We start from the raw sequence: 23,480 nt of genomic DNA, 5'->3' as shown, positions 1-23,480 counted from the left end.
AGATGTTACCATATGTGGTTTCTAGGATCCCCTTTTGTTGGGTCTCTAACTCCTTTGGAATTTGAACTGGGAGGCCAAAGACCTGGGTTCTAATCCCAGCTTTGCCACTAGATGGCAGTGACTTTGGGCAGGTCCTTTATTCTTTCCTGACCTCATCAGTAAGTAGATGAGGTTGGGATAGATTTTTGAGGCCCTTCCCAGCTGTGACATTTTATGGTTCTATTATTTCATATGGTTCTTACTCTTTTCTTTTCAATGCCCAGGTATTATCCATGCAGCAGAGGAGAAGGATTGGAAAACTGCATACTCATATTTCTATGAGGCATTTGAGGGTTATGACTCCATCGATAGCCCCAAGGCCATCACATCTCTGAAGTACATGTTGCTGTGCAAAATCATGCTCAACACGTAGGTGCACATTAACTTTGGGATATGAGAACTCAGGTCCTTCATCTAAGATTTTCTGCCATGGCAGAGATGGCTTGGGCAGGGACTTTGGCCAGTTACAGAAGCAGCGGCTGCCACCTCGTGGGGCTGATTGAGGTGGAATGGGAGGATCGAAGGTAATCCAGAGCACTTTTCCTTGCTAGTCTTTCAGAACTGGGGAGACAGATTTCAGAAATCTCTTTCCCAGCCCCTCTGAGTGTTCTCCTCATCCTACAATGCTGTCCAGAAGAGTTGTTGAGCACAGGACAGAGGGGCCAGGAAATGGCTTACAGACCAGCACCAGCCAATGGGCCACCCAGAATGGGAGTGGTTAAAGGAGAGGTTAGGGGGAGGTTTGAAAAAGGCGACAACGGCAAGTATGACAGCTAGATCTTTTTCTAAAGATTTACAGAATTATTCCACATTCTTTTTTGGGAATAAATGAGATACTGACTGGGATTCTTTTTGGATCTTGGGATTAAACAGGGTTTGTGTTTTGAAAGATCTCTTATACTGGGATTTGATTTATATGTATCATTTTGCCTGTTGGGTCTATTACTTCTGGTAGGTTCAGTGTGGCTTTCTTTTTCTTTCTTTCTTTATTTTTTGGCTATGTCGTGCAGCTTGCGGGATATTAGTTCCCTGACCAGACCAGGGATTGAACCCGGGGCCACGGCAGTGAAAGCGCCAAGTCCTAACCACTGGACCGCCAGGGAATTCCCAGTGTGGCTTTCTTTTTAACGTTGAGTTTTCTTGCTTTTCAGCACTGAGCCCAGAGTGGAGAAAGCCTAGCGTCTATGGTGTGAGAGGCCTATGGGTTTAGGGGTGGGGGCTTATTACCTCTGTGGGCAGAGTCTTTTCAGAGGAAAAGATATTTGCCTGAACATATGCTTAGAAGCATAATATCCTGGAGCAGTTGACCGAGTATGTATTTTTTTTTTAGCCCAGAAGATGTCCAGGCCTTGGTGAGCGGGAAGCTTGCACTTCGGTATGCGGGGAGGCAGGTAGGGGATGCCTTGACTGCAGTTCTGATCTCTGCTCACTCTGAGGCAGCGTGTTATTAGACATGGTGTTCAGTGAGACCGTGCTCTTCAGGTCTCCATTCCGCTCTTCATTCTTTCTTCCCCCCTCTTTTCATTAAGCACGTTCGGTATATTTCCTGTACTGTTAATTCTTGGCCTGAAAAGTCAATGTTTGGTGCTCTTTTGGGTATTGGGTGGTTTGAGGGACTTAACAGAACTCAGAATTGAACTGGAGCATTTACAGTGAGTTAGGTTGCATTTAGCTTCGACCGGAAAGTATATCTACCATGATCTTGGCTTGAAAATTTCATGCGCGGAATAAGAAATCTTGGATTCTCCAAGAGTGTGGAGCCGGGTAAGGTCTGATGCGCGTATGCTTTAGAGAGGTCAGATTGCTTGGTGCAATAACTAGGTTTTGATGACTCAAGTGCTTCTCTTATCAGTACCTTCCCACTCTTGTCCTGAGTTTGGGTGTGGTCAAGAAGAGGCCTTTGATATCAAGGTCGGTAGCCCTATTTGTGATGGCTTTTATGCCTGAGTAGGTAAGAGTGTGACCTGTGTAAAGATGATGTCTCAGATGTCTGCATCATCACTTTGTACTTCACTTGATTATCACTGGTAAAGTAAAAGTAGTCTTTCTAGGTTTCAAATGCAGTTGTCTCTAAACAGCAGACACGTTGGCTATCTCACTGTATCTTTGGCAGAATGTCCACAACAGATGATTTCTTCCTTCTATACAAGTGGCCCTAATTGGCTTTTCATCAGAAGTTGTTTCAGATCAGCTCCTAGTTTTGACCAAAAGAATATTGTTTATTTCTGTAGTGAAAGACTATCATATCTAGAATTAGAGTTGAGGAGGTGGGCTAAGAGAGGTCAAGTGTCCAGAACAAGGCCAGATAACTAGTAATGGTGAAGCGAGACTTTGAAATTGGGTTATCTGGCTTTAAGTTTCATGCTATTCTCATTATGACATTTTTCTGTCTATAGGACAAATGCTGGAGACAAACTACACTAACGATTAGCTTTGCATCATTTTTAAAGTCTGCAGTATAAGACACTACCTTCCTTGTTTAAGTACATAGGCTGGTACAAGAGGAGTTCCCTCTGGTCCTTTGTTCCTTGATGACAGCTTTCAAGCAGGAGTCAGGCACTCAGGAAGATGAATGTTGTAGATTTCGTGCTGAGTAGAGACTTAAGAGCTTGGTCGGGTACCTTTTATAACGTTTTATAAAGTTAGAAGTTGCCCCTTAACCCTTGGTTATACCTTCATCACTGGGGTTTTAACATTCAGTATGATACGTAGCATTTTGATGCTTCAAGCTTAATGAAAGTAAATCTTGGTCTGTGCCCTGCACCAAACCCAGCAGAATGAGTTTTTATAAAGCACAAGGTATGATCAAGTCTGAGGGCAGGAAGGGTTCTGTGGGGTGTAGGGATAGGGAGTCTTGGAGGAGGGGCGAGGAAATCGCACTTCTCAGGCCATTTTCCCTTTTAGCTTGTCATCTTTGGAGAATGCTTTATCAAAGTTTCTTTTTTGGAAAACTTCCTATTTCCTAGTACCTTTAAGTCACTTCAGCTTTCAAAGGGAAACTGGTTGGCACACAGTGGTATTCCTCTAGCTTTTCTTCCTAGGCCTCTGAAGAAGAGGAGTGGTGGGGCAGGTTCTTCCTTGCAGCCAGAAGTTGTGTGGACATAGCATGTTCCTTATGAGACTTGTTGGGATGTGAGTGTGCAGATCACTTTCACTGTTTCTCTCTTTATTCTTAGACAGAAGCATTAAAATGTGTGGCTCAGGCTAGCAAGAACAGATCACTGGCAGATTTTGAAAAGGTAAGCAAGGTATTGGGTTGGTAGGGAACTGGTGGAGGGGAGGGGCATTTAAGCACTTTAAAAAGTTTTTTTTAATCTTTAAGTGATTATAGTTTTACAAGAAGTTGCAAAGATAGTACAGAGTGATCCCATGTGCCATTCACCCAGTTTTCCCCAGTGGTTACATCTTATCTATAGTACAGTATCAAAACCAGGAAGTAGTTAAGCACTTCTGTACAATGAAACTTGTTGAACTGTCATACCTCATTTATATACAGTACCTTTCAGTTTCAAAAAGTTCTGTCATCCTTCTTTCACTTGATTTTTTTTTGGCTGCGTTGGGTCTTCATTGCTGTGTGCAGGCTTTCTCTAGCTGCAGTGAGTGGGGGGCCACTCTTTGTTGTGGAGCACGGGCTCTACGCGTGTGGGCTTCAGTAGTTGCAGCACATGGGCTCAGTAGTTGCGGCGCGCAGGCTCTAGGGAGTGCGGGCTTCAGTAGTTGTGGCACGTGGGCTTAGTTGCTCCGCGGCATGTGGGATCTTCATGGACCAGTGATTGAACCCATGTCCCCTGCATTGGCAGGCAGATTCTTAACCACTGCACCACTAGGGAAGTCCCCTTTCATTTGATTTTTCACAACAAACCTGTTACCTGTATTTTATGCTTGGGGAAGCTGGAATTTAAAGAGGAGGCCTGGGTCACACAGCTCATGTGTGTCAGGGTCTGACACAAGCACCATGCAGCATGGTCTTAGATGTTACTTCAGCTCCAGAAATGCCAGGTCTGCTTCTCCTCTGTGGACAGAAGAGAAGTTTTGATGTGTGCATCTGGGCTGAGAGATACTTCCTTAGGACAGAAGTTCTAGGCTGGCCTTGCCTCCTGTGCCTTTCACTCAATGTTTGTGAAGGTTTGGAAAGGGAGAAAAACTTGTCTAAGCAATCGGGTGAGACTTATACTTTTCTGAGCCTCTCTCTTAGTCTGAGTATAATGACCAACTTAATAAAAACAAACCTAGATCCAGGAAGAAAAATAGTATGGACAGAAACTAGACCATGTGGCTCTCTGACTGTCCCCAGGGTTCATCTTACTTGAGGTTTCTTGCCAATTTCATTTCCTTACTTGGCATGATTTGCTTGCTTCCCTTAACACCTTATAGCACAGCTGACATGAGGCTGGGATATTGTGAGAACATTACTAAAGGTAAATAAATCACATACACAAATAAACAAAGAGTCTAGATCATTTTATCCCCCAATTTGGATGGAACACTTCTAGTAGGGATTAAAAAAAGGGTCTGTGATCAGATATTTGGGAAACCCCAGGGCTAAACAAAATTAGAAAGGTACTTTGTTTTCTGTGCTGATATTCCTTATAAAACCCCAAGAGCTAGCTGTGGAATTCAGCATTTCCTATTATTTAACCTCAGAATTCCCCCTCCTCCTGCCCCCATGGAGGCCTTATTTGTTCTGTGGAATACATATTGAGAACTGCTTTTGCAGTGAATTTAGCTTGCAAGCTGAGCTGCTTCTTAGGGCTTACATGGTTTGAGCTGTCAGTGTGAGGCTTTTGGACAGGAAGATGGTGCCTAGGGTTAGGCTCCACCTTTCACTTCTTTTCATTTTCTTCTGCCTTCAGTCGTGGCTGTTCTTTCATCTTCCCAAATCCTCCAGAACTACAGTCAACCATGTAGTTAAAAGGGCCAGCTCACTACTTAGGAAGCTGCGAGTAGCATGACTTTCAAGTCCTTTTCTGTGCCAATCTCGGCTCTTTTGGCAGGCTCTAACAGATTACCGGGCAGAGCTCCGGGATGACCCAATCATCAGCACACACTTGGCCAAGTTGTATGATAACTTGCTGGAACAGAATCTGATCCGAGTCATTGAGCCTTTTTCCCGAGTACAGGTAAGAACCCTCTTGGGGACTCTAGCTCTTCTCTGGTGGCAGGGGGTTTCTGGCTGGGCGTCCTCACTATAGCCACCTCCCTTCCCACAACCATTCAGAATAGGAACTCACTTCCAAGGGTGTGCCTGCTGGGCGAGAGACCCCCAAGAGCTTGGGATTTTCTTGACAGGGAATGAGAGTCAAGGAGAGGGTTGCTGTGGGGTAGAGGCTGGTGAGATTGCCCCTGCTTGTTTTCAGTGCAGTCTCCTCCTAGCTTTTGTAGTCACTGTGCATGTGGTAAATGCTTTCTGTTCTGGGTGTGTGGGACAGGAGTGTATTTGTTGTCTGTAGTGATGCAGGGTAGGCAGATGGACCAAGCACAAGAGACCTAAGCACAGCCAAAGAGAATCTGTCCCTGTAGAGACATTCGGCAGGATTTCAAGATACAGCACCACCCTCATCCCGATATTAGAGGCAGAAGTAAAACTTTCAGTGTTGGTGTCTTTTTACCTTTCCTTTTAGATCGAACACATATCTAGCCTCATCAAACTCTCCAAGGTAAGGAGTCCTGAGCTTGTCTTGAGGGTAGGGATGGGGAAAGGGGCATGTGGAGGGGCTGCCGTTTTACACCCGCTGGGCCTTATTGCAAAGCTCCCAAGCTTCTCAGTGGGGACTGGGGACCGTGGGCTGAGAGCTGCAGATGCATTGTTGCTGTTTTATTTTCAGACCATTTGCCATAAGATCCTTTTATACAAGGCTTTCATGTCAGTGTGATCTCTCACTAGTAGATGCTGGGCCCTTTAATCATGTGCTTTGATTTTAGGCCGACGTGGAAAGGAAATTATCACAGATGATTCTTGACAAGAAATTTCATGGTGAGTAACAGTCGTACCGGCGAGGGGGCTGGTGGAGGTGATGAAATGGTGAAGAGGCATCATGCTCTTGTTTATCTTGAAAGAAGATGCTCCATTGTATCACCTGGTGGTTCCCTGGGATCCTTGCCCCTGTTATGCCTGTGATGAGAGTGTAATAAACATGCACGAATGGAACAGGAAGATGACTTCTGTTTCTACTCCTTTCTGGAGAAAGTGAGGCAGCTAGGGAGTGGGCTGCTTCTCAAATGCTCGTGTGTCTAATCCTTTCTTTTACCTGGGTTTGCTTGTGTTTTCTGCAGGGATCTTGGACCAGGGGGAGGGTGTCTTGATTATTTTTGATGAACCCCCAGTAGATAAAACTTACGAAGCTGCTCTGGAAACAATTCAGAACATGAGTAAAGTAGTGGATTCCCTCTACAACAAAGCCAAGAAACTGACATAGGTGAGTGCTGACTCCGGGACCCGGGCCCGGGCAGCGCTGTCTTCTGCCTGTCGAGACTGAAAGCCTCCTGGTGGCCTTGCGGCTTCCCCGATTGACACTGCTCTGTCTTCTCTTGCAGAGTTGGATCTGTAGCGGTCCTTTGGAGAGTGTGTGTGGCGGGAGAGTGAAACCTTTGGGGAAAATGCTAGGAGATTTTTTCTTTCTGTTCTACTTTTCGCTCAGAAAGTTTTTAAATCCTCATTTGGTGCATCTGTATTCCAGCCGATAGGTGTGCCAGTTTTCATGTAATCTTTACTGGCCCAACTTGGGAGTGGGGAAATTGCTTAAAAAAAGAAAAAAAAGAAAAAAAAAGGTTATTCTAAATAAAAGGAAAAAGGCTTACACTACCTAAAGCTGTGCTCTCTGCCTCCTGGGAGAGGGCCACCAAGCCAGGCGCTCCGCCAGCCACTGGGGCTCCTAACCCACCCGCTGGGTGTCACCTCACCTCCTCTTCAGAATTGGGTGTTCGCCTGACTATCAAAGCAACGACTTTTTATTCTGTTTGTACTGAACCAAAACAAACAACTGTGTATAGACTGCTATTTTCCTTTTTATTTGAAATGAGGCGTTTCGGTGTCCTTTCCCCTGCCATGTGGCCCATCCCCCCGCCCTCCCCCCAACAATGGCTCCAGCAGACTGGCCGAAGGTCCCGCCGCCGCCACCGCCGCAGCAGCACCTGCACGGCTCCGCTCCAACCTGGGAAGGAATGGGGACATGGCCAGGAGCTAGTGTCACCATGGCCACACAGGGAGCAGTGTGGGCCCTCAGGGGGCCTGCTGTGCATGTGGCTCTTTTTAACACAGTAAACTAGATTAGATGTCAGTGTTTTAATTGCCCCTCTCCTCTGCTCTTTTCTCTCTCCCCCTCTTTCCCCTTCTCTCAACCAGGAGACCATCCCATGTCTCTTCCTTCCTCCTTCCCCCCTCCAGGGGAGCCAGGCTGTCTGAAATACTTCAGCTTCTCTCCCCATCCCCCTGCTTCTCTCCTGCTGTCAGATGGATTTATTCCTTTTTTAAACAGTGAACATCGGAAATGAGACTGTGGGGTGTGTTGTTGTTTGTTTTTTTTTTCCTCCCAATTTTTGTTGTTGGGTTTTTGAGCAACCTCATGTCCCCTTCCCAGGGAGCTTTCTTTATTTACCTCTTAGAAATGGAACGGATGGGAGGTAGAGCACTGTACTCCAGCATGCTTTGTTTTATGATGAGATTACATAGCAAGGCTTTTAATGCCATTTGGGCAGGTAAGCTTCTGCACCTCTGTTGTGCTCAGCTATATTTTCTTCTTCCTCTCATTCTTCTTTGTCTTCTTTTTTCCTCTCCCCCTCCTCCTGCCTCCTTCCTGCTGGCCTCCTTTTATCTTTCTTTCCCTTTGTCAGATTATCCTTCCAGGTTTTCGTAATAAATTTATATTTTGTAAAAGGATTTTGTTGTACCAGGTTTTGCATCCTCACTGAATCTGACTGGCTTTTATTTTCCTCTCCAAAATCAGGTTTTTGTTCTCAACATCTTTCCCCATCATGTCCAGTCACTGTTTTGGTTTTGGCACCATCAATATCAAATGTACAAACGGTTCTTGCTAACCAACACCAGGTATATCTGATGTTCAGATGAGTTCCAATAAAAACAATTTTTTTTTCAAAAAGTGTCCTTTCTTGAGTGCTGGAGGGCTTCTGACCAAGTCCAGACAGCTCTGTGTAGCCCTCTAGACTGGACAAAGCTCTGCTGTCTCATTTGCTTCATGGGAGACCTTTAGATCCGGGGTCAAGTGGAGGGCTTTGGGTGAGAAAGTTGGTCTGTGAGGGCTAAAATGGGAAATGGGGCTCAGTTATCTTTGTTTTTCCAAGGCATCATGGTCCAGTGAGGACATGGGGTTTGGGTTGTAATATCCTCTGAGCCTGTTTCCTCACTTACACGACAAGGATGGCGCTTTCTTGGTAGGTAATTGTGGTGGGAGTGCTACATGAAGTCATGGAAGTACAGGTGCCTGGAGAGCCCTGGCATTCACTTGTGGCTTAGTTTTAGTTTTTTGGAATCTTGTTCAAAAGGATTGATTTTATACTACCCCTCAGACCCTGGGAGTGACCTGTCTTGTGGGGCTCTGGGGCCACTGGGAGGGAGGGTGGGCTCTAGCCACCAACTCCAGTCTGAGCCACTCTCTGCTCTCTTTCAGTATTGTGTCTCTGTGTATAGTTTTACTTAAGGAAGAGTTGTGCTTCAATAAAGGACTTTAAAAATATTCCAAAGGGATCAAGAGCCCGAGCAGTGGGGGGAGGGCAGTCCCAGGAGCTCAGTGGGGCAGCAGCCTTCTCGTCATCTCCCTGGGCAGGTCTGCTGACTTCTGCAGACCCGTGCTGTCCAGTGTGTGGCCATGAGCCCCATATGGCTGTTGAGTCCTTGAAATTGTGGCTAGTTCAAACTGTGATGCCCTGCAAATGTAAACAAACCAGACTTTGAAGAATGTGAAAAAAGAAAAATTGCTCAACTTCTTTTTTATATATATGTTGAAATATTTTGAGCATTTATTGGGTTAGATGTACTATTAAGATATACCTGTTTTTTTAACTTTTTTTATGTGGCTGCTAGAAAATATTTAATTATCTACGGGGCTTGCATTTGTGGCTCATGGTATTTTTTGGACAGCGCTGCTCCAGACCTCGAGGGACTGCTTCCCCTCCCAGGCCTCGGTAAGCTGCATCTAGGTGCAGCTGAGAGGGTGGGGTAGCCCATGGGCTAGCATGGGCCTGGCTCCCTCAATTATGGGCCCTTCCTGGCACCAGGCTTCACGGTGCCTGGGCTTCCTTGTGTGTTGATGAGATCCTGATGGCGTTGGGAGCGGCGGCTGCGTCCCTTGGCTGTGGAGCCCCGCTGCATGCTAGTTATGTAACCTGTGCTGCCCAGAAAGGCCACTAGATGCTGCTCTGTGATGCCTGAGAGAACAAAGCACGACTTCCTCAGGAGCCAGGGCTCAGACCTGCTTTATTTGGAACCCTTTCTGAGAGCTGGCTGGCTGTGGCCTTGGCCTCCCTTCCTCAGAGTGGTGTGGGAAAGGGGCATGCAGAGGATGGGAACTCTCCATGGACATCCCAGCCGTGCATGTAACGCGCAGGCTGGCCTTTCCGGCAGCTAGGGATAGACTATAGGATAAAGAGGCTGATTGATGGGGGTGGGATTTGGAGAGCTTCCCTGCAGTTCTCTGGTGAAGACAGAAGAAAACAGCTGTGCATCATTCATCCAGGTCTGCCTCCTGGGTCCTTGATCTGCCATTTGTGGCAGATTGTAGCTATTCCTTCTTCGCTTTGCAGTTGGAGAAGTACTGGGCGCTGGGAGGGGGAGGGGGGTTGTTGGTGTGTTGAGTGAGCAGAGGAGTGGTGTGGTGCCTCAGAACAGGCAGAGCAGGCACAACACGGGTGGACAGGGTTCCAGGGTTCTTCGGTCACAAAAGCCGCTGTGCTGGCAGCGCCATCCCATTCATGCTCTGCTGCACACATGACTTTGCCTCTGACAAGTGTGAGGAGGTTGGAGTAGTTCTGCCAAGAGCTCTTTTTGAAGGTAGTAGGGGAGGGCTGGCTGGGCAAAGGCAAGAGAGGACGCAGGCTGGAAAAGGCCCAGGCCAATGCGAGCTTCCATGGTTTGGGAAATGGGGTGGGGTGGAGCTGGGTACTGCCCACCATGAATTGGAATAGTTAGTATTGAAATTTTGTAGGTACAGGTAAGTACAGGGCGGCTCCAGATAGTTCTGAGGGGTGGATTACAGGCTTAGAAATCTAAGCATATTTTGGGAAGTGGAAAGCACTTAACCCCTGCTCAACACAGGAAAGGCAGTGTGGACATGGGCCAACTCAGGAGCTGGGCCTCCATTAGGGGCAGGATGAAAAAAGGCTGGGGTCCAACTTTGCCTTAGGAAGAGAGTCATTGGGCCAGTGGACCTGGAGGAGATTGCTTCTTAGAGCTCCTTACTATGGAGGACAGCTCCATTTGAAGAGCAGGTAGGGGTTGTACACTGAGGAATGTTCAGAGGGAGGGGCACACTGGGCTAAGGGCCTGCCTTTATCTTCTAAGTTAAGATGACAGCTACTGTGGATGTTTCTCAAGGACTCTACAAGAAGTAGCCTTCTGGGTACAGAGTAATGCATTTCCCACTGTATGGTCACCAAGGCCCCTAAAGCTTTGTTGCCACTGTTGACAGAGGAATCTCTGAGTAGTACTTTAGCAAATTCTAGTACTTTCTGATGATGGTAGCATTGTTTGAATGATACCAGATTTCTTTACTGCTTAGAGCAGTGGGCAGAACTGGCACAGGTTGTGTGCTGGAGTGGCCTGGGAGTCAGGGGATTGGGTGTTCTCTGGATTGCTACTTCCTCATCACCAGGTCCAGAGGCGGTAATTTGGATTAAGATATTGTTTAAGTCTCCTGTTTCCCAGGTTTGTGGTCAAATCTGAGTCAATCTCCAGAACTAAACAAAGAATAGTGAAGAATAGCCTTTGTGAAGAATCTGGATTCTTGTTCCTTGTGAGAGGAAAAGTTCTTATTAGACCCAGAGTTTTACTCAGAATTTAATAATTTTATGGGCACCGAATCTTCAAATTATATATGCTTAGCATGAAAAATATTTAAATCAGCAGATCAGAGGCTGGTTGGAGAAGCAGTTGCTTCAGTTGTTCTATAACAAGAGGGCTGGTGGAAATTTTGAGGTCGCATTTGTGATGGGCTCAGTATTGGCCCTTCTCTGGGGCAGCGACCGAGCCAGAAGCCTCAGGGCTCTGTCCCAGGTGTGGTGTGGGAAGGCTAGTCGCTCTGTACCTGGGCCGTGGGCATTTACCTGGGATGGGGCAACAGAGATCCCAGAGGGAAAGGCACTCAAAACTGATGCGACAGTCCCCTTGGGATGCTTGGGGCACTCAGGCGGCCTCAGCAAAGGCTTAGCCTCTCCCCACCTTGCTCCCTGAGCTCCCTAGCTTACGTCCCCGGGGACGAGGAGGTTAAATGGAAGGAGGCTGCTCGGGGTCCTAGCCTCCGTGGATGGCTTCTCTGGCGGCCAGGGCGGGGACGCGGCCGAGAGCGCCCCCGCGGCCGCAGCTGCCGGCGCCGCGGCGGGAACAAAGGCAGCACGTGTCTGGGCGGGGCGGCGGGCGGGGTCGGCCCTCGGCCCCGCCCCGCCCGGAGCTTTTCCACCCGCCCGAGCTCGGCTGCGCGGTGCGCCCGCGACTCTCGCACGGCCGGGCTGTTGCTGGTGGGGCGGCGCCGAGAGGGCGGCGAGCAGTGTGGGAGGGGGGCGGCCCCGTGGGGCGGGGCGGGGAGGGGCGGGGCGGTGCCGCGAGTACCCGCCGCCCGAGCCCGGGTCCTGGATGGGGCGCGGCGAGTAGAGCGGCGCCTGGGGCTCGCGGCCGTGTCGCTGCCAGCACCGCGCGCAGCTGGTGCTGAGCACGGCGGCGGCTCCGGCTCCCGGGCGAGACCAGGCCTGGCCGGGCCTGCGCGTGGGCCGCGCGCGCGCCCGAGAGGGAGGCCGCTGAGGTGCGCGCCGGGGCGGGCGCGGGCGCGGCGGCGGCGAAGGCGGCCGAGCGGGGGGCGGGGCCGCGGCGCCAGCAGAACCTTGGACAGAAGCTCCGGAGCCGCCGCCGCCGCCACCGCCGCCGCCGCCGAGCGCGAGCCCCGCCGAGCCCCGCCGAGCGCCGGGACCGCGGCGTCGAGCCGCGGCGCGCATTGCGGAGGGTGCAGAGCGCAGGAGCCACCTGCTCGGTAAGCCTGCGCCTCGGGCCGTCCGCTGTCCCCGGGGAGCCGGGCCGGGGTCGCGGCCGCGTGCGGTTTCGAGGCGGGGTCCCCGGCCACCTCCGCCGACTCCCGGTCCCCCGCGCTGCCATCCGGACCCTGGCGGGCGCGGGTGCCGGTGCCGCAGTGGAGCGGCCGGGTTGCGGCGCGGGGGCGCGGGCGGGGCCGTGCCGGCCGGGGAAGGCCTGGGCGCGGGTCCGGGGCCAGGTCCGCGGGGCCGCCGAGGCCGGGGCGGAGGAGCGCGACGCGAGCCCCGCCTGGTGCTGAGAACCATCTTGTTTTCCACACAGATCCGAAGGGGCGGCAAGCGACCCCGGGAGCGCCCCGGCCTCCCCCTGGCCGCCTCGGGCTTGGTGAGCTGTTTCGTCCCTCCGGCCGGCAGGCTGGGCGCGCAGGGGCGCAGGTACCCGCCCGGCGCGCAGCGGCACCATGGGCACGGTGCTGTCCCTGTCCCCCAGCTACCGGAAGGCCACGCTGTTTGAGGATGGCGCGGCCACGGTGGGCCACTACACGGCCGTGCAGAACAGCAAGAACGCCAAGGACAAGAACCTGAAGCGGCACTCTATCATCTCCGTGCTGCCTTGGAAGAGGATCGTGGCCGTGTCGGCCAAGAAGAAGAACTCCAAGAAGGTGCAGCCCAACAGCAGCTACCAGAACAACATCACGCACCTCAACAATGAGAACCTGAAGAAGTCGCTGTCGTGCGCCAACCTGTCCACGTTCGCCCAGCCCCCACCGGCGCAGCCGCCCGCACCCCCTGCCAGCCAGCTCTCGGGCTCCCAGACCGGGGTCTCCTCCTCCGTCAAGAAGGCCCCGCATCCTGCCGTCACCTCCGCAGGGACGCCCAAACGGGTCATTGTCCAGGCGTCCACCAGCGAGCTGCTGCGCTGCCTGGGTGAGTTTCTCTGTCGCCGGTGCTACCGCCTGAAGCACCTGTCCCCCACGGACCCTGTGCTCTGGCTGCGCAGCGTGGACCGCTCGCTGCTCCTGCAGGGCTGGCAGGACCAGGGCTTCATCACGCCCGCCAACGTGGTCTTCCTTTACATGCTCTGCCGGGATGTCATCTCCTCTGAGGTGGGCTCTGACCACGAGCTCCAGGCCGTCCTGCTGACCTGCCTGTACCTCTCCTACTCCTACATGGGCAATGAGATCTCCTACCCGCTCAAGCCCTTCCTGGTGGAGAGCTGCAAGGAGGCCTTTTGGGACCGCTGCCTCTCCGTCATCAACCTCATGAGCTCCAAGATGCTGCAGATTAACGCCGACCCCCACTACTTCACACAGGTGTTCTCCGACCTGAAGAACGAAAGTGGCCAGGAGGACAAGAAGCGGCTCCTCCTAGGGCTGGACCGGTGAGCCTGCTAGCCTGCATCACGGCTCAAGGATTCAATTCATTTTTAAAAATTTATTATTAAATCAGATTTTGTGTACAGTATGTGTCTAGCGAAGCCACGAAGGGCCCCTCCCTTCCCACCTTCTCTCCTTGGGGTTTTCTTCAGCTCTGCCAAGAACTCTGGATGCTTTTGAACTCCCGAACCTTGTGCAAAATTCAGAAGATGTATTCAGAGACACCCTGGCTCCTGACCTTTCACTTTGGGGAATTCAAAGGACTGACCTGCCTCTGCCGCCTGTGCTCTTGCTGGACCAAGGCAGGGGAGGCTACCCTCTGCTCCCCACAGCCAGGCAGCCCAGAGTTTCTGGTTGGAGGCCCTTTTCCGGGTCCTGTTTTGGGTCCTCCATTCTCCCAGAGGCTCCTGGAGCCAGCCACCCTGACTGAGCCGCATGTGGGGTTGTGAGGCAAGATGCCCATGGCTCTGGGACAGCCTCTTCAGTTGAGGGGAAGCCGGCCTGGTGCACAGATTGTGTCCTGTCGTTTGACCATGCACGACCCGGTTTGCTCTTTTTTCTTTTTTAGGGACAAGGGCTTTCCTTTTGTGGAGACATGGAGCTCGCCCCCCTTCCCCTGCTCCCAGCGGTGTTGGCAGTGTTGGTTAACAAGCTGGTTTGACTCATTAAGTTCTTTCATTTTGGGTCCCAGCTCTAAAGGGGTGGGGTGAAACTGGGGACAACTCCTTTCCTGGGTGAATTTTTCATTTGAATCATGCAGCTTAGTCACCCTGTGGTGAAGGCCAGGACAGCTTCAGGTGCCCATTGTCAACAGCCTGCCTTCTGGGCAGGTGGGGTTGCCATGCCTGGGACTGAGCCGGTGCCCACCTAAGGGCTAAGGCCTCTTGCTGGTGCACGTGACATTTGTCCTGCAGAGCTGCGGGGCGGTGGGGGGTGATGTCAGGGTGATGGGGTCATGATGTACCCCCGCCCTCACCCCTGTTGATTTAAAGCTGTTCCCAGACAGTTCAGTTTCTTCTGAAGGTGAAGCCTTGTCCCGAAAGGGCCAGTGAGACAGCTGGACCTTGGAGACAATTACAAGCCGGGAGCAGAACTCCTGATTGCCTGCTGATTCTACAACTGATCATTTGCAGCTGCTGGTTTTGGTTTCCACCTTAGCCTGGTTGGTGGCTGTAAAAACACATGATGTGTACTTAATCAATTTTCTTTCTAATTCTCCCAGATCGGTGGCTTGGGGCTTGGGAGAGGACCAAGAGAAGGGAGCAAGTCTTTCTCTGTCCCTTCGGCTTTGGGGAACAAAGACTGATGTGAAGATGCTACAGAGAATTCTCTCTTCCAGTCCCAGTCCCCCAGGGGGTGCTGGAAGGGGAGGCTGGGGGGAGGCAGGGGGCGGTTTTACATAGGATTAGCTTCCAGGTGGCTGCCGATTTCAGCAGAAGCACTACTGAAATTCACAGAAAAAAGAAAAAGCTGTGAAATTGAGGTCCCGATTTAATAGGCCCGGAGCTGAGACTGCGGGCCCGTGGTGCTCCCGAGGAAGAGGGCCTGCCCGAGCCGGAGAGCATTGGCCGCAGCTGCGCCCCGAGGCCCACGCTGAGCCTTTCTCAGGACCGCCAGCCAGATAACCTGCCGCGGGGCTGGAAGGAACCCGCGGCTGCTGGCGCGGACCTCGCCGCGGCGCCTCTTCTCTGCTGGAGTTGTCACCCAGCCCGTCTGTGCAGATCCTGCTGCCATGTGTGACCTGAGGTAGGAGGCCCGTGGGGGCAGCGGGCCCTGGCGGCACACGAGAGGGGGGTCCGGGTGCCGACTCTCAAGAGCAGGGGCGTGGGTCTGTAGTCGCTCCTTCGCGGGCTGCGCTGGGCCTGAAACTGCGGGAAGGCGCATCCGCAGGATTCCAGTTCTGTGCGTTTCCTTCTCTCTCCATATTTATTTTTTTAAGTTTTGGAGGCGGTGCAAATTTCAGGAGTGGCTGGGGACTAAGGAAAGAACTCTCTAGTTCCATCAATGTGAAGCCTGGTGGGGTCTCCTCCCTCCCTTGCACTGGTCATCAGTATTGTGTAGAGGAACTGATATACTTGAGTGTGCAAGCAATGAACCCATTTGACATGCTGCTATGAAGACTACTTTTAGAACAATTAAAAAAAAGGAAAAAACTAATCTACAAAAAAAAAACCCTTTATTCTTTCATTGTTGCTTTTACAGTGATATTGTGCATGCAAACCAGGAGCATTTTGTGTCTTAAGAAAATTAATCTTAGATGGCTGTGAAAATTACACCCGTGCACAGAACAAGTCACAGGAATAATAGTTCAGGATTTGGTTTTTCTCTTTCTTGTAAACCTGAAGGGTTGATATATTCTTTCCATGCAGTTATTAGAACTTAGTTTTGTTCCAGCCGTTGTTAAACTTGCAATGAAAAGAGAATGTACCATTTTTTTCACTCGGAATTATTCATAGCTGTATATTTGAAACTGCTAATTACACACGTGCGATGTATGTTGGTTTTTTAGTGCAATTTCTTCTGTAGCTATTCTTTGACCAAACTGTGGGTGTTGTTAATATTAATTTATATTTGTCTCATTTTGTATGTATGCGTAGCGTGTTTGTAAGTATGTGTGGTTTATAATCTGACAAGGTCATGAAGCTCAGTTTGGCTGTAATTTAATTCCCCTTCCCTTATTTTTATTTATTTTTGTACTGTGCTGAGTAAATAAAATGCACTGACCATCCATTACATAGACCTTTTCTGTGGGCACATCCTTCACGAGCAGGCTGGGGGCCCCTCTTATAAATGATTCCTGCGCTTAAAACATAATTGGATTGCATTGTGGGGGAGGGGAGTATGGGCGGAGGGAGGGTTAGGGGAGAGGCCTTAACGAGCGCGTTCATGTTAAGGTGATTAAGAAAGCAGCACAGGTTAAGTCAACTTTGGTTTCTCAGGAGTTGCTTTCCAAAGGCTCCCTTGCCTTGGCGGAGCTGGGTGACCGGGACCTCCAGCCAGAGGGTCGGGCCCAGGCATGGCCTGGCGAGGGCTGGCTCAGCGGGTCCTGCAGGGCAGCCGGCTTGGCACTAAGGCTGTGGCTCCAGGTGTCCTGGGCCTGGCTCTGCTCGTGGTCCACGGCCCAGAGGCTCCCAGGCCAGCAGGGGTCCATGTGGCTCAACCCCACCAGCCTAGCTCTGTGCAGGTTTCTGAAAGAGAGAACTCCAACCCCGGGGCTCCCAGATAAGCAGCCACCCTAGCCCCTAATTGTGGCAAGGGTGGGGCCCCCTACTGGTTGTACTGCCAGCCGTCTGTGCCCACTCACGCCACCACCCTGAGCTGCTGGGACCTGGCGTTTTGGACTTGGTTCCCCCCCCCCCAACCCCCTTGGCCCTGTCCCCCGCTGGCTGGAGCTGCCCTGGGCCTGGGGGCGGGGCACAGCTCAGGTGGCACCTTGGAAGCTGTCAGCCTTGTGATCGGGGTACCTCCTTTGTCTGAGTCAGAAGCCATCACTGCGGGCTCCGTCCCGCCAGTAACCGGGGACCCGGTAGCATCCTCTGGCTGCGGCGCCCTTGGGTGCTGGGGATGCCCCATCTCCCCACAGGGCCTTGCTTGTCTGCAGCTCCCCGACCCCAACCTGAGGGCTCGGGGAGAGGCTGACGAGCCACAGCTCACCCAGACCTCTCCTCCAACTGCAGCCCTGGAGATCCCAGCCTTGCCTTTATGCATGCTTCGATCTCAGTAAACGTGAAAGCAATGAGCTTCAAGTCTAGTGCACAGGCCTCAAAATGGTGGGAGAAAGTGTTTGGATTTGATTCCACTGCCTGTCCGCCTCCCGGCTCCGCCTCCCCCCAGCTTCGCACTCACCATTGAATACTTTTCATCAACAGCCCCACGTAAACTATCCTCCATTTTTACTTGATTTGTGTTTAATGCTCCCTTCCATCCTCTGGGTTAACAGTTTATAGGAGCCAAAATTTCACAACTGTAGATACAGTTTTCAATTCAAAAAGCAGAACACCTTTAAACGTAAGATTTAATGCTTTATTGCTCTTGATGATAAATCAAAATATGCTTTAGAAATAAAGTTAATTTAATGGAAAATAGGAATATACGCACCAAACCATAAAACTGCATTTAATTAAATCAAGAGAAACACTTCATCGCATACAATCACTGTGTCCTCCTGCCTTCCCCTCAGCGCTGTGATCACACCCGAAATTCTTTCTTCAGTTGCCAGACACTGTGACTTTCTGTAGGACATCATGAAAAAGTGCTTGTGGACGGCGGTGGTGCTCTGGCTGAGGGCTCAGGGACCAGAGGCGACACCAAAAGGTGGAAGGGCAGGACTCCAGCCCCCGTCCTCTCCAGCCTCTGAACGGCACTCGTTTGGCATGTTCTTTTTGGTGTGTCTAAAACATACATTTCCATGTATCTAGTAAAGCAAAAAGTTTGGGGAAACGAGTGGAAAGGAGAGGTGATGTTCCAGTTAAGATGGATCGATAGTGTCAAGGCGATTGGCAAAGCTATGGGCGCTGCTGAACGGGGTCCCGTGCGGGCAGCTGACCAGGCTTGGAGGATGAATGGGTTTCCAAGGCCAGGTTGCCGGCGGGATTCTTTGCTGTGCACTGCACGGGGTGAGAATGTGCTCGAGCCCTGGGAAGCAGGGGTGGGGCAGCCGAGAGACCAAGCTGCTGGGACCACCTGGGAGCCGGCCAGGGGGCCGCGGCAGGCACAGGAGGTGGCACCTGGTATGCTTTGTGGGGTCGGGGTGGCAGGGGGAGCCTCTGTGGCAGAAAGCGGAGAAAACGTCAGCACGTCCCTCTCTGACATCCTGCTCGGCTCCTCCTGGGGCGTGGGCTCACCCTCGGCCCCCTGACCACACGGGGTGCCTGAGTCTTTCCTTTTTCTAAGGCTCCAGGCCGGGAGGCCCGGGCTGCCCAGGGGGTGTGTGGCGTCCTCCTCAGCTGAGGCTCAGAGGAGGGTGGTCCCGGAAGCATCTGGAGCACACGCGCTCTCTGCTGGGCAGGGACTGGCAAGGCGGCGGCTCTCCTGGCCTGGCCTGCAGTGCCAGGACCCCCGCACTGTTTCTGTCGCTCCACTTCCCCAAGTTCCTGGGGCTCAGGCCCTCCCACCCCAGTCCTGGTTCTCCACGTGAGTGTGAGGCAGAGGTGTTCGGAGGGGCAACTTCCAAACCCCGGATTGCTCCCCTGCTCCCCACCCCCCATTCTATTTTATTAATTAGCGTTCCTGACACGAGTGTGGGCACAGCAGACATGATATGATTAGCAAACTGCAAAAGTAAGTGCAAGACAACCACGGCCCAGGCTGTGCGGTTAAGTAAGATGATCCCTGGAGCATCCCCTGCGCTGCGCTCTCTGGGGAGGTGGCCACGGGGCTGGGGGCAGGCTCTGGGCAGGACAGACTGCCGGCCCTTGGCTCCTGGGCTGAGGGGCTGGCCCTACAGGTGAACCTGCTCACCTGGTGGTCTTGGCTGGCTGCTGGCGGGGAGGGGGTCCACGAGGAGCTCTGAGAAGCTCCCTGAGCCAGGGCATGGGGCTGCCATCACCCTGGGGAGAGGGCAGCTGGGCCCAGGGAGAGAGCAGGGCTACCTCCCCAGCTCATCTCCCCCAAACCTCCCCCGACCCGAGGGCATGGCTTTGGCTAGAAACTGCATCCGGGCTCCCCAAGCCCTCGCCTTGCAGGGCCAGCTGCTGGTCACGGGGTCAGGCAGGCTGACCTGGCCTGGCAGCGGGCGGCCTTCTCTGACTGCAGGGGAGCTGTAGTTGGGGGTGGGGGGTGGGGTGGGGTGGTGGCTAGGGGCTGGGCAGGACACGGGGTCTTTGGTTTGCTGAGGGGTCTGCGGACAGTTGGGACCGAGGAAGACGGAGGCCAAAGGCAGAAAGCAGGGGGTGGGCCTCGGGGAGGGGCCGCAGGGGAGGCGGGGGCCCCTCCCAGCGTGGAGCCTAGCGGGCGGGCTTCGGGCGGCCCCACCTCCCTGCGCATCAGTTGCCCGGCACGCTGAGGATGAAGCCCGAGCGGTTCTTGGTGAAGTCGGGCTGCGGCTGGTTGAGCCGCGTCTCCACGGAGACGGTGCACTTCCTCCCGTGCAGGCTGCATTGCACAGGGTTGGTGACGTTGACTTGAAGGTGGCGCTTCTCACTGGAAGGACCGAAAAGAAGACAGGCGGTTAGCAGGGGGCCCAGGTGGGGGAGTCTCCCCGGCAGCCCCTGGGCCTCACAGGTGTCTCCAGGCCAGGGCACAGAGAGGATGAGGCCGGGAGAGATGGTGCTGGGCTGCGGTCCCGAACCAAAGCCCTGGGGGAGCCAGGGCCCGAGGTTCAGGCGCTGCCGGGCTCCTGAGAACCCGCTTGTGGGGCAGTACAGGGCAGGGAGCTGCAGTGCGGCACGGCCACCGCCCTCTGGCCTGAGGCTGAGGACCAGTCACTGGGCTTTAGATGTCAGCAGGGGGATGTCACAGCACGGGGCTCTGATGACACTGTTTATCAGTTCTCTCTGGTGGCAACACGGAGCCCTGGGGGCGCTGCGTCCAGTGATAAGTGGAGACTCTTCCCCGCACATGGTACCTGACTACCACGACGATGAGAGAAATGTCTTCTGTGAGTCCCGGCTCGGCCCTGCCTGTCGCGGGTCCCGCTGTTAGAACCGGTTGGACGTCAGCTTCCTGGAGGCCGGGAAGTGGGAGGGAGGGTCAGCGGTGCTTCTACCTGTGTGGCTGGCAGCGTGCGGGGCAGGAGCGCGTTCCCCTGCCCAGGAGCCACGTGGCCCTGCTGGCCCAGCGGGGCTTCTTCCCACCTGCTGAGCAGTCGGAGGGCCCGGAGTGCCCAGTGCCCGCGGGGTGGCTGCGCACCTGCTGGGGAGGAGCAGCGCCCGTCCTCAGGCGCCTGGCTGGGCACTGAACGCACTTCAGATGCCGCAGATGCAAGAGCTGGGAGACTCAGCGGCCGGTACAGTCCCGCGCTGCGCCTCGTGCCTCATCGGCGCTCTCCGCGCTGGGAGGTGAGAGGAGAAGGCCCTGCTCCCTGTGCTCTGAACGCCTTCATTTCCCCAGGTTGGCGCTGGGGGCGGGCGGGCCAGGCTCCCTGGGTGGCTGTTGCTCTCGGCGTTGGACGGGATGCCAAGGGTCGGACGGCAGGGGAGGCCGGCACAACTGTGCTTCCGCCCGCCTGGCCCAGGGGACAGGGAGGCACTGCCCAGGCACCGGCTGGTCTGGGCGGCACCATCACTCAGACTCACTTTCCGCAGGAAGGGGGCCTGCGGGCAGTGGCGCTCTTGGCCTCTGAGTGCCCAGAACACTGGGCTGGGCTTTGTTGGCGCGCCCAGGGGGCAGGGATGGAGATGTTGTTAGGGGCTTTCCTCATGGCTGTTTCCTACCTGCTTTCTTTTTTTAAAAAATTAATTAATTTTTGGCTGCATTGGGTCTTCATTGCTGTGCCCTGGCTTCCTCTAGTTGTGGCGAGCGGGGGCTACTCTTCGTTGCGGTGTGCGGGCTTCTCACTGCGGTGGCTTCTTTTGTTACGGAGCACAGGCTTTAGGCATGCGGGCTTCCGTAGTTGTGGCATACGGGGTCTAGAGCAAAGGCTCAGTAGTTGTGGCGCATGGGCTTAGTTGCTCTGCGGCATGTGGGATCCTCCCGGGCCAGGGCTCGAACCCGTGTCCCCAGCATTGGCAGGCGGATTCTCAACCACTGCGCCACCAGGGAAGCCCCCTTTCTTGTTAAACATCTTGTAGAAACAGAAAATGAACACAGGAAGAGACCCGTGGTTATCTCTCATGGGCATTAGGTATCTGATGCTTAATGACTTGTCAGCTGCAGCTAAAACCTTGGCTTAGGACGGCTATTTTTAACCAGACTTGGACATAAAAATAGCAGAGCCCATTGGAGGCAGTGACTCGGGCACTTCTCCATTCCTGCGGGAGCCAGGCTGCCCTGGGGATAGATGCACAGCCCGTGATCTGGGTGAGGGGTCCTTCGACCCTCATCCTGGCCCTCTGGCTGGCCTGGAGCAAGCGGAGCCCCAGCACCGCAGCCCTGAGTGGCCCTGCCCTGATTCCCTGCCTGTCTCCGTGGGGCTGCCGTGGGATCTGGGCAGAAGAGAGGGGGGTGAGTGGTTCCAGGTGTTGAGGGCAGGAAGAAGAACTGGCTTTTTGGTCTGAAGAGCTAGGCAGCTAAGCAGCCCCCGGCTGGTGCCGTCCACACTGCCATCAGCAGACAACAAAGTAAGACAACGTGGATTGAGTTTGCTTTCTCAATAAGTCAAACACAGAATTACCACACGACCCAGCAATTCCACTCCTGGATATATACCCAAAAGAAGTGAAAACAGGTGTTCAAACAAAAACTTGTACAGGGATGTTTATAGCAGCATTATTTACAACAATGCAGAAAAAGCTTTGGATAAAATTCAATGCCCATTTATGATAAAAACTCTTCAGAAAGTGGGCATAGAGGGAACATACCTCAGCTTAATAAAGGCCATATAAATGGGAGGAAGTCCAAAAGGGAGGGGATATCTGGATGTGTATGGCTGATTGATTTTGTTGTGCAGTGGAAGCTAATGCAACATTGTAAAGCAACCATACTCCAATAAAAATTAAAAAAAAAAAACAAAAAAGGCCATATATGACAAACTCACAGCTAACATCATACTCAATAGTGAAAAGCTGAAAGCATTTCCTCCAAGATCAGGAACAAGACAAGGATGCCCAGTCTCACCACTTTTATTCAACATAGTTTTGGAAGTCCTAGCCACAGCAATAAGAGAATTGGAAAAGAAGTAAAACTGTCACTGTTTGCAGATGACATGATACTAAACATGGAAAATCCTAAAGATGCTACCAGAAAACTACTAGAGCTCATCAATGAATTCAGTGAAGTTGCTGGGTACAAATTAATATACAGAAATCTGTTGCATTTCTATACACTAACAATGAAATATCAGAAAGAGAAATTAAGGAAACAAACCCATTTACAATCACATCAAAAAGAATAAAATACCTATGAATAAACCCACCGAAGGAGGCAAAAGACCTGTACTCTGAAAACTATAACATAACACACTGATGAAAGAAACTGAAGGCCACACAAACAAATGGAAAGATATACTGTGTTCTTGGATTGGAAGAATCAATATTGTTAAAATGACTGTACTACCTAAGGCAATCTACAGACTCAATGCAATCCCTATCAAATTACCAATGGCATTTTTCATTTGTTCTAGTTCACAGAACCTATCAAATTACCAATGGCATTTTTCATTTGTTCTAGTTCACAGAATTTTAAATTTTAAATTTGTATGGAAACACAAAAAACCCTGAATAACCAAAGCAATCTTGAGAAAGAAGAACAAAGCTGGAGGAATCACGCTCCCTGACTTCGGACTATACTACAAAGCTACAGTAATCAAAACAGTATGGTACCGGCACAAAAAGAGAAATATAGATCAATGGAACAGGATAGAAAGCCCAGAAATAAGCCCACACACTTATGGTCAATTTAGTCTATGACAGAGGAGGTTAGAATACACAATGGAGAAAATACAGTCTCTTCAATAAGTGGTGCTGGGAAAACTGGACACCTACATGTAGAATAATGAAATTAGAACATTCTCTAATACCATATACAAAAATATACTCAAAATGGATTGAAGACCATGGGGCTTCCCTGGTGGCGCAGTGGTTGAGAGTCCGCCTGCCGATGCAGGGGACACGGGTTCGTGCCTTGGTCCGGGAAGATCCCACATGCCATGGAGCGGCTAGACCTGTGAGCCATGGCCGCTGAGCCTGCGTGTCCGGAGCCTGTGCTCCGCAATGGGAGAGGCCACAACAGTGAGAGGCCCGCGTACCGCAAAAAAAAAAGGATTAAAGACCTAAATGT

At 52.3% G+C, this 23,480-nt stretch overlaps 3 protein-coding genes across 4 annotated transcripts in view; 2 read left to right on the top strand and 1 right to left on the bottom strand.

Moving 5' to 3' along the window:
* Positions 1–8,137, top strand: part of PSMD11 (proteasome 26S subunit, non-ATPase 11) — a 30,176-nt gene extending 22,039 nt beyond the window's left edge. The window contains exons 7-14 of the mRNA XM_059997650.1: positions 264–408; positions 1,370–1,430; positions 3,216–3,278; positions 5,034–5,159; positions 5,661–5,696; positions 5,962–6,013; positions 6,313–6,455; positions 6,574–8,137. Coding sequence (XP_059853633.1) covers positions 264–408; positions 1,370–1,430; positions 3,216–3,278; positions 5,034–5,159; positions 5,661–5,696; positions 5,962–6,013; positions 6,313–6,455 — 626 coding nt within the window. The 3' untranslated portion in view covers positions 6,574–8,137. The remainder of the gene's footprint in view (positions 1–263; positions 409–1,369; positions 1,431–3,215; positions 3,279–5,033; positions 5,160–5,660; positions 5,697–5,961; positions 6,014–6,312; positions 6,456–6,573) is intronic.
* A 3,727-nt stretch (positions 8,138–11,864) lies between these two features.
* Positions 11,865–16,334, top strand: CDK5R1 (cyclin dependent kinase 5 regulatory subunit 1). Its single transcript, XM_059998144.1, has 2 exons — positions 11,865–12,230; positions 12,551–16,334. Exon 2 carries the CDS (start codon positions 12,690–12,692, stop codon positions 13,611–13,613), a length of 924 nt encoding a protein of 307 aa, XP_059854127.1. The 5' UTR covers positions 11,865–12,230; positions 12,551–12,689; the 3' UTR covers positions 13,614–16,334.
* A 1,006-nt stretch (positions 16,335–17,340) lies between these two features.
* MYO1D (myosin ID) overlaps positions 17,341–23,480 on the bottom strand; it is a 350,137-nt gene continuing 343,997 nt past the window's right edge. For both annotated transcript variants that reach the window (XM_059997534.2, XM_059997536.2), the window contains exon 22: positions 17,341–19,745. In XM_059997534.2, coding sequence (XP_059853517.1) covers positions 19,589–19,745 — 157 coding nt within the window. In that variant the 3' untranslated portion in view covers positions 17,341–19,588. The remainder of the gene's footprint in view (positions 19,746–23,480) is intronic.

Source organism: Delphinus delphis, chromosome 19 (assembly GCF_949987515.2).
Source record: "Delphinus delphis chromosome 19, mDelDel1.2, whole genome shotgun sequence".
Classification (NCBI taxonomy): Eukaryota; Metazoa; Chordata; class Mammalia; order Artiodactyla; family Delphinidae; genus Delphinus; species Delphinus delphis.
This window is presented reverse-complemented; position numbering and strand designations above follow the sequence as displayed.

Excerpts from the sequence above, each read along its gene's own strand:
- CDK5R1 (XM_059998144.1), top strand. The coding sequence starts at position 12,690 with ATGGGCACGGTGCTGTCCCTGTCCCCCAGCTACCGGAAGGCCACGCTG.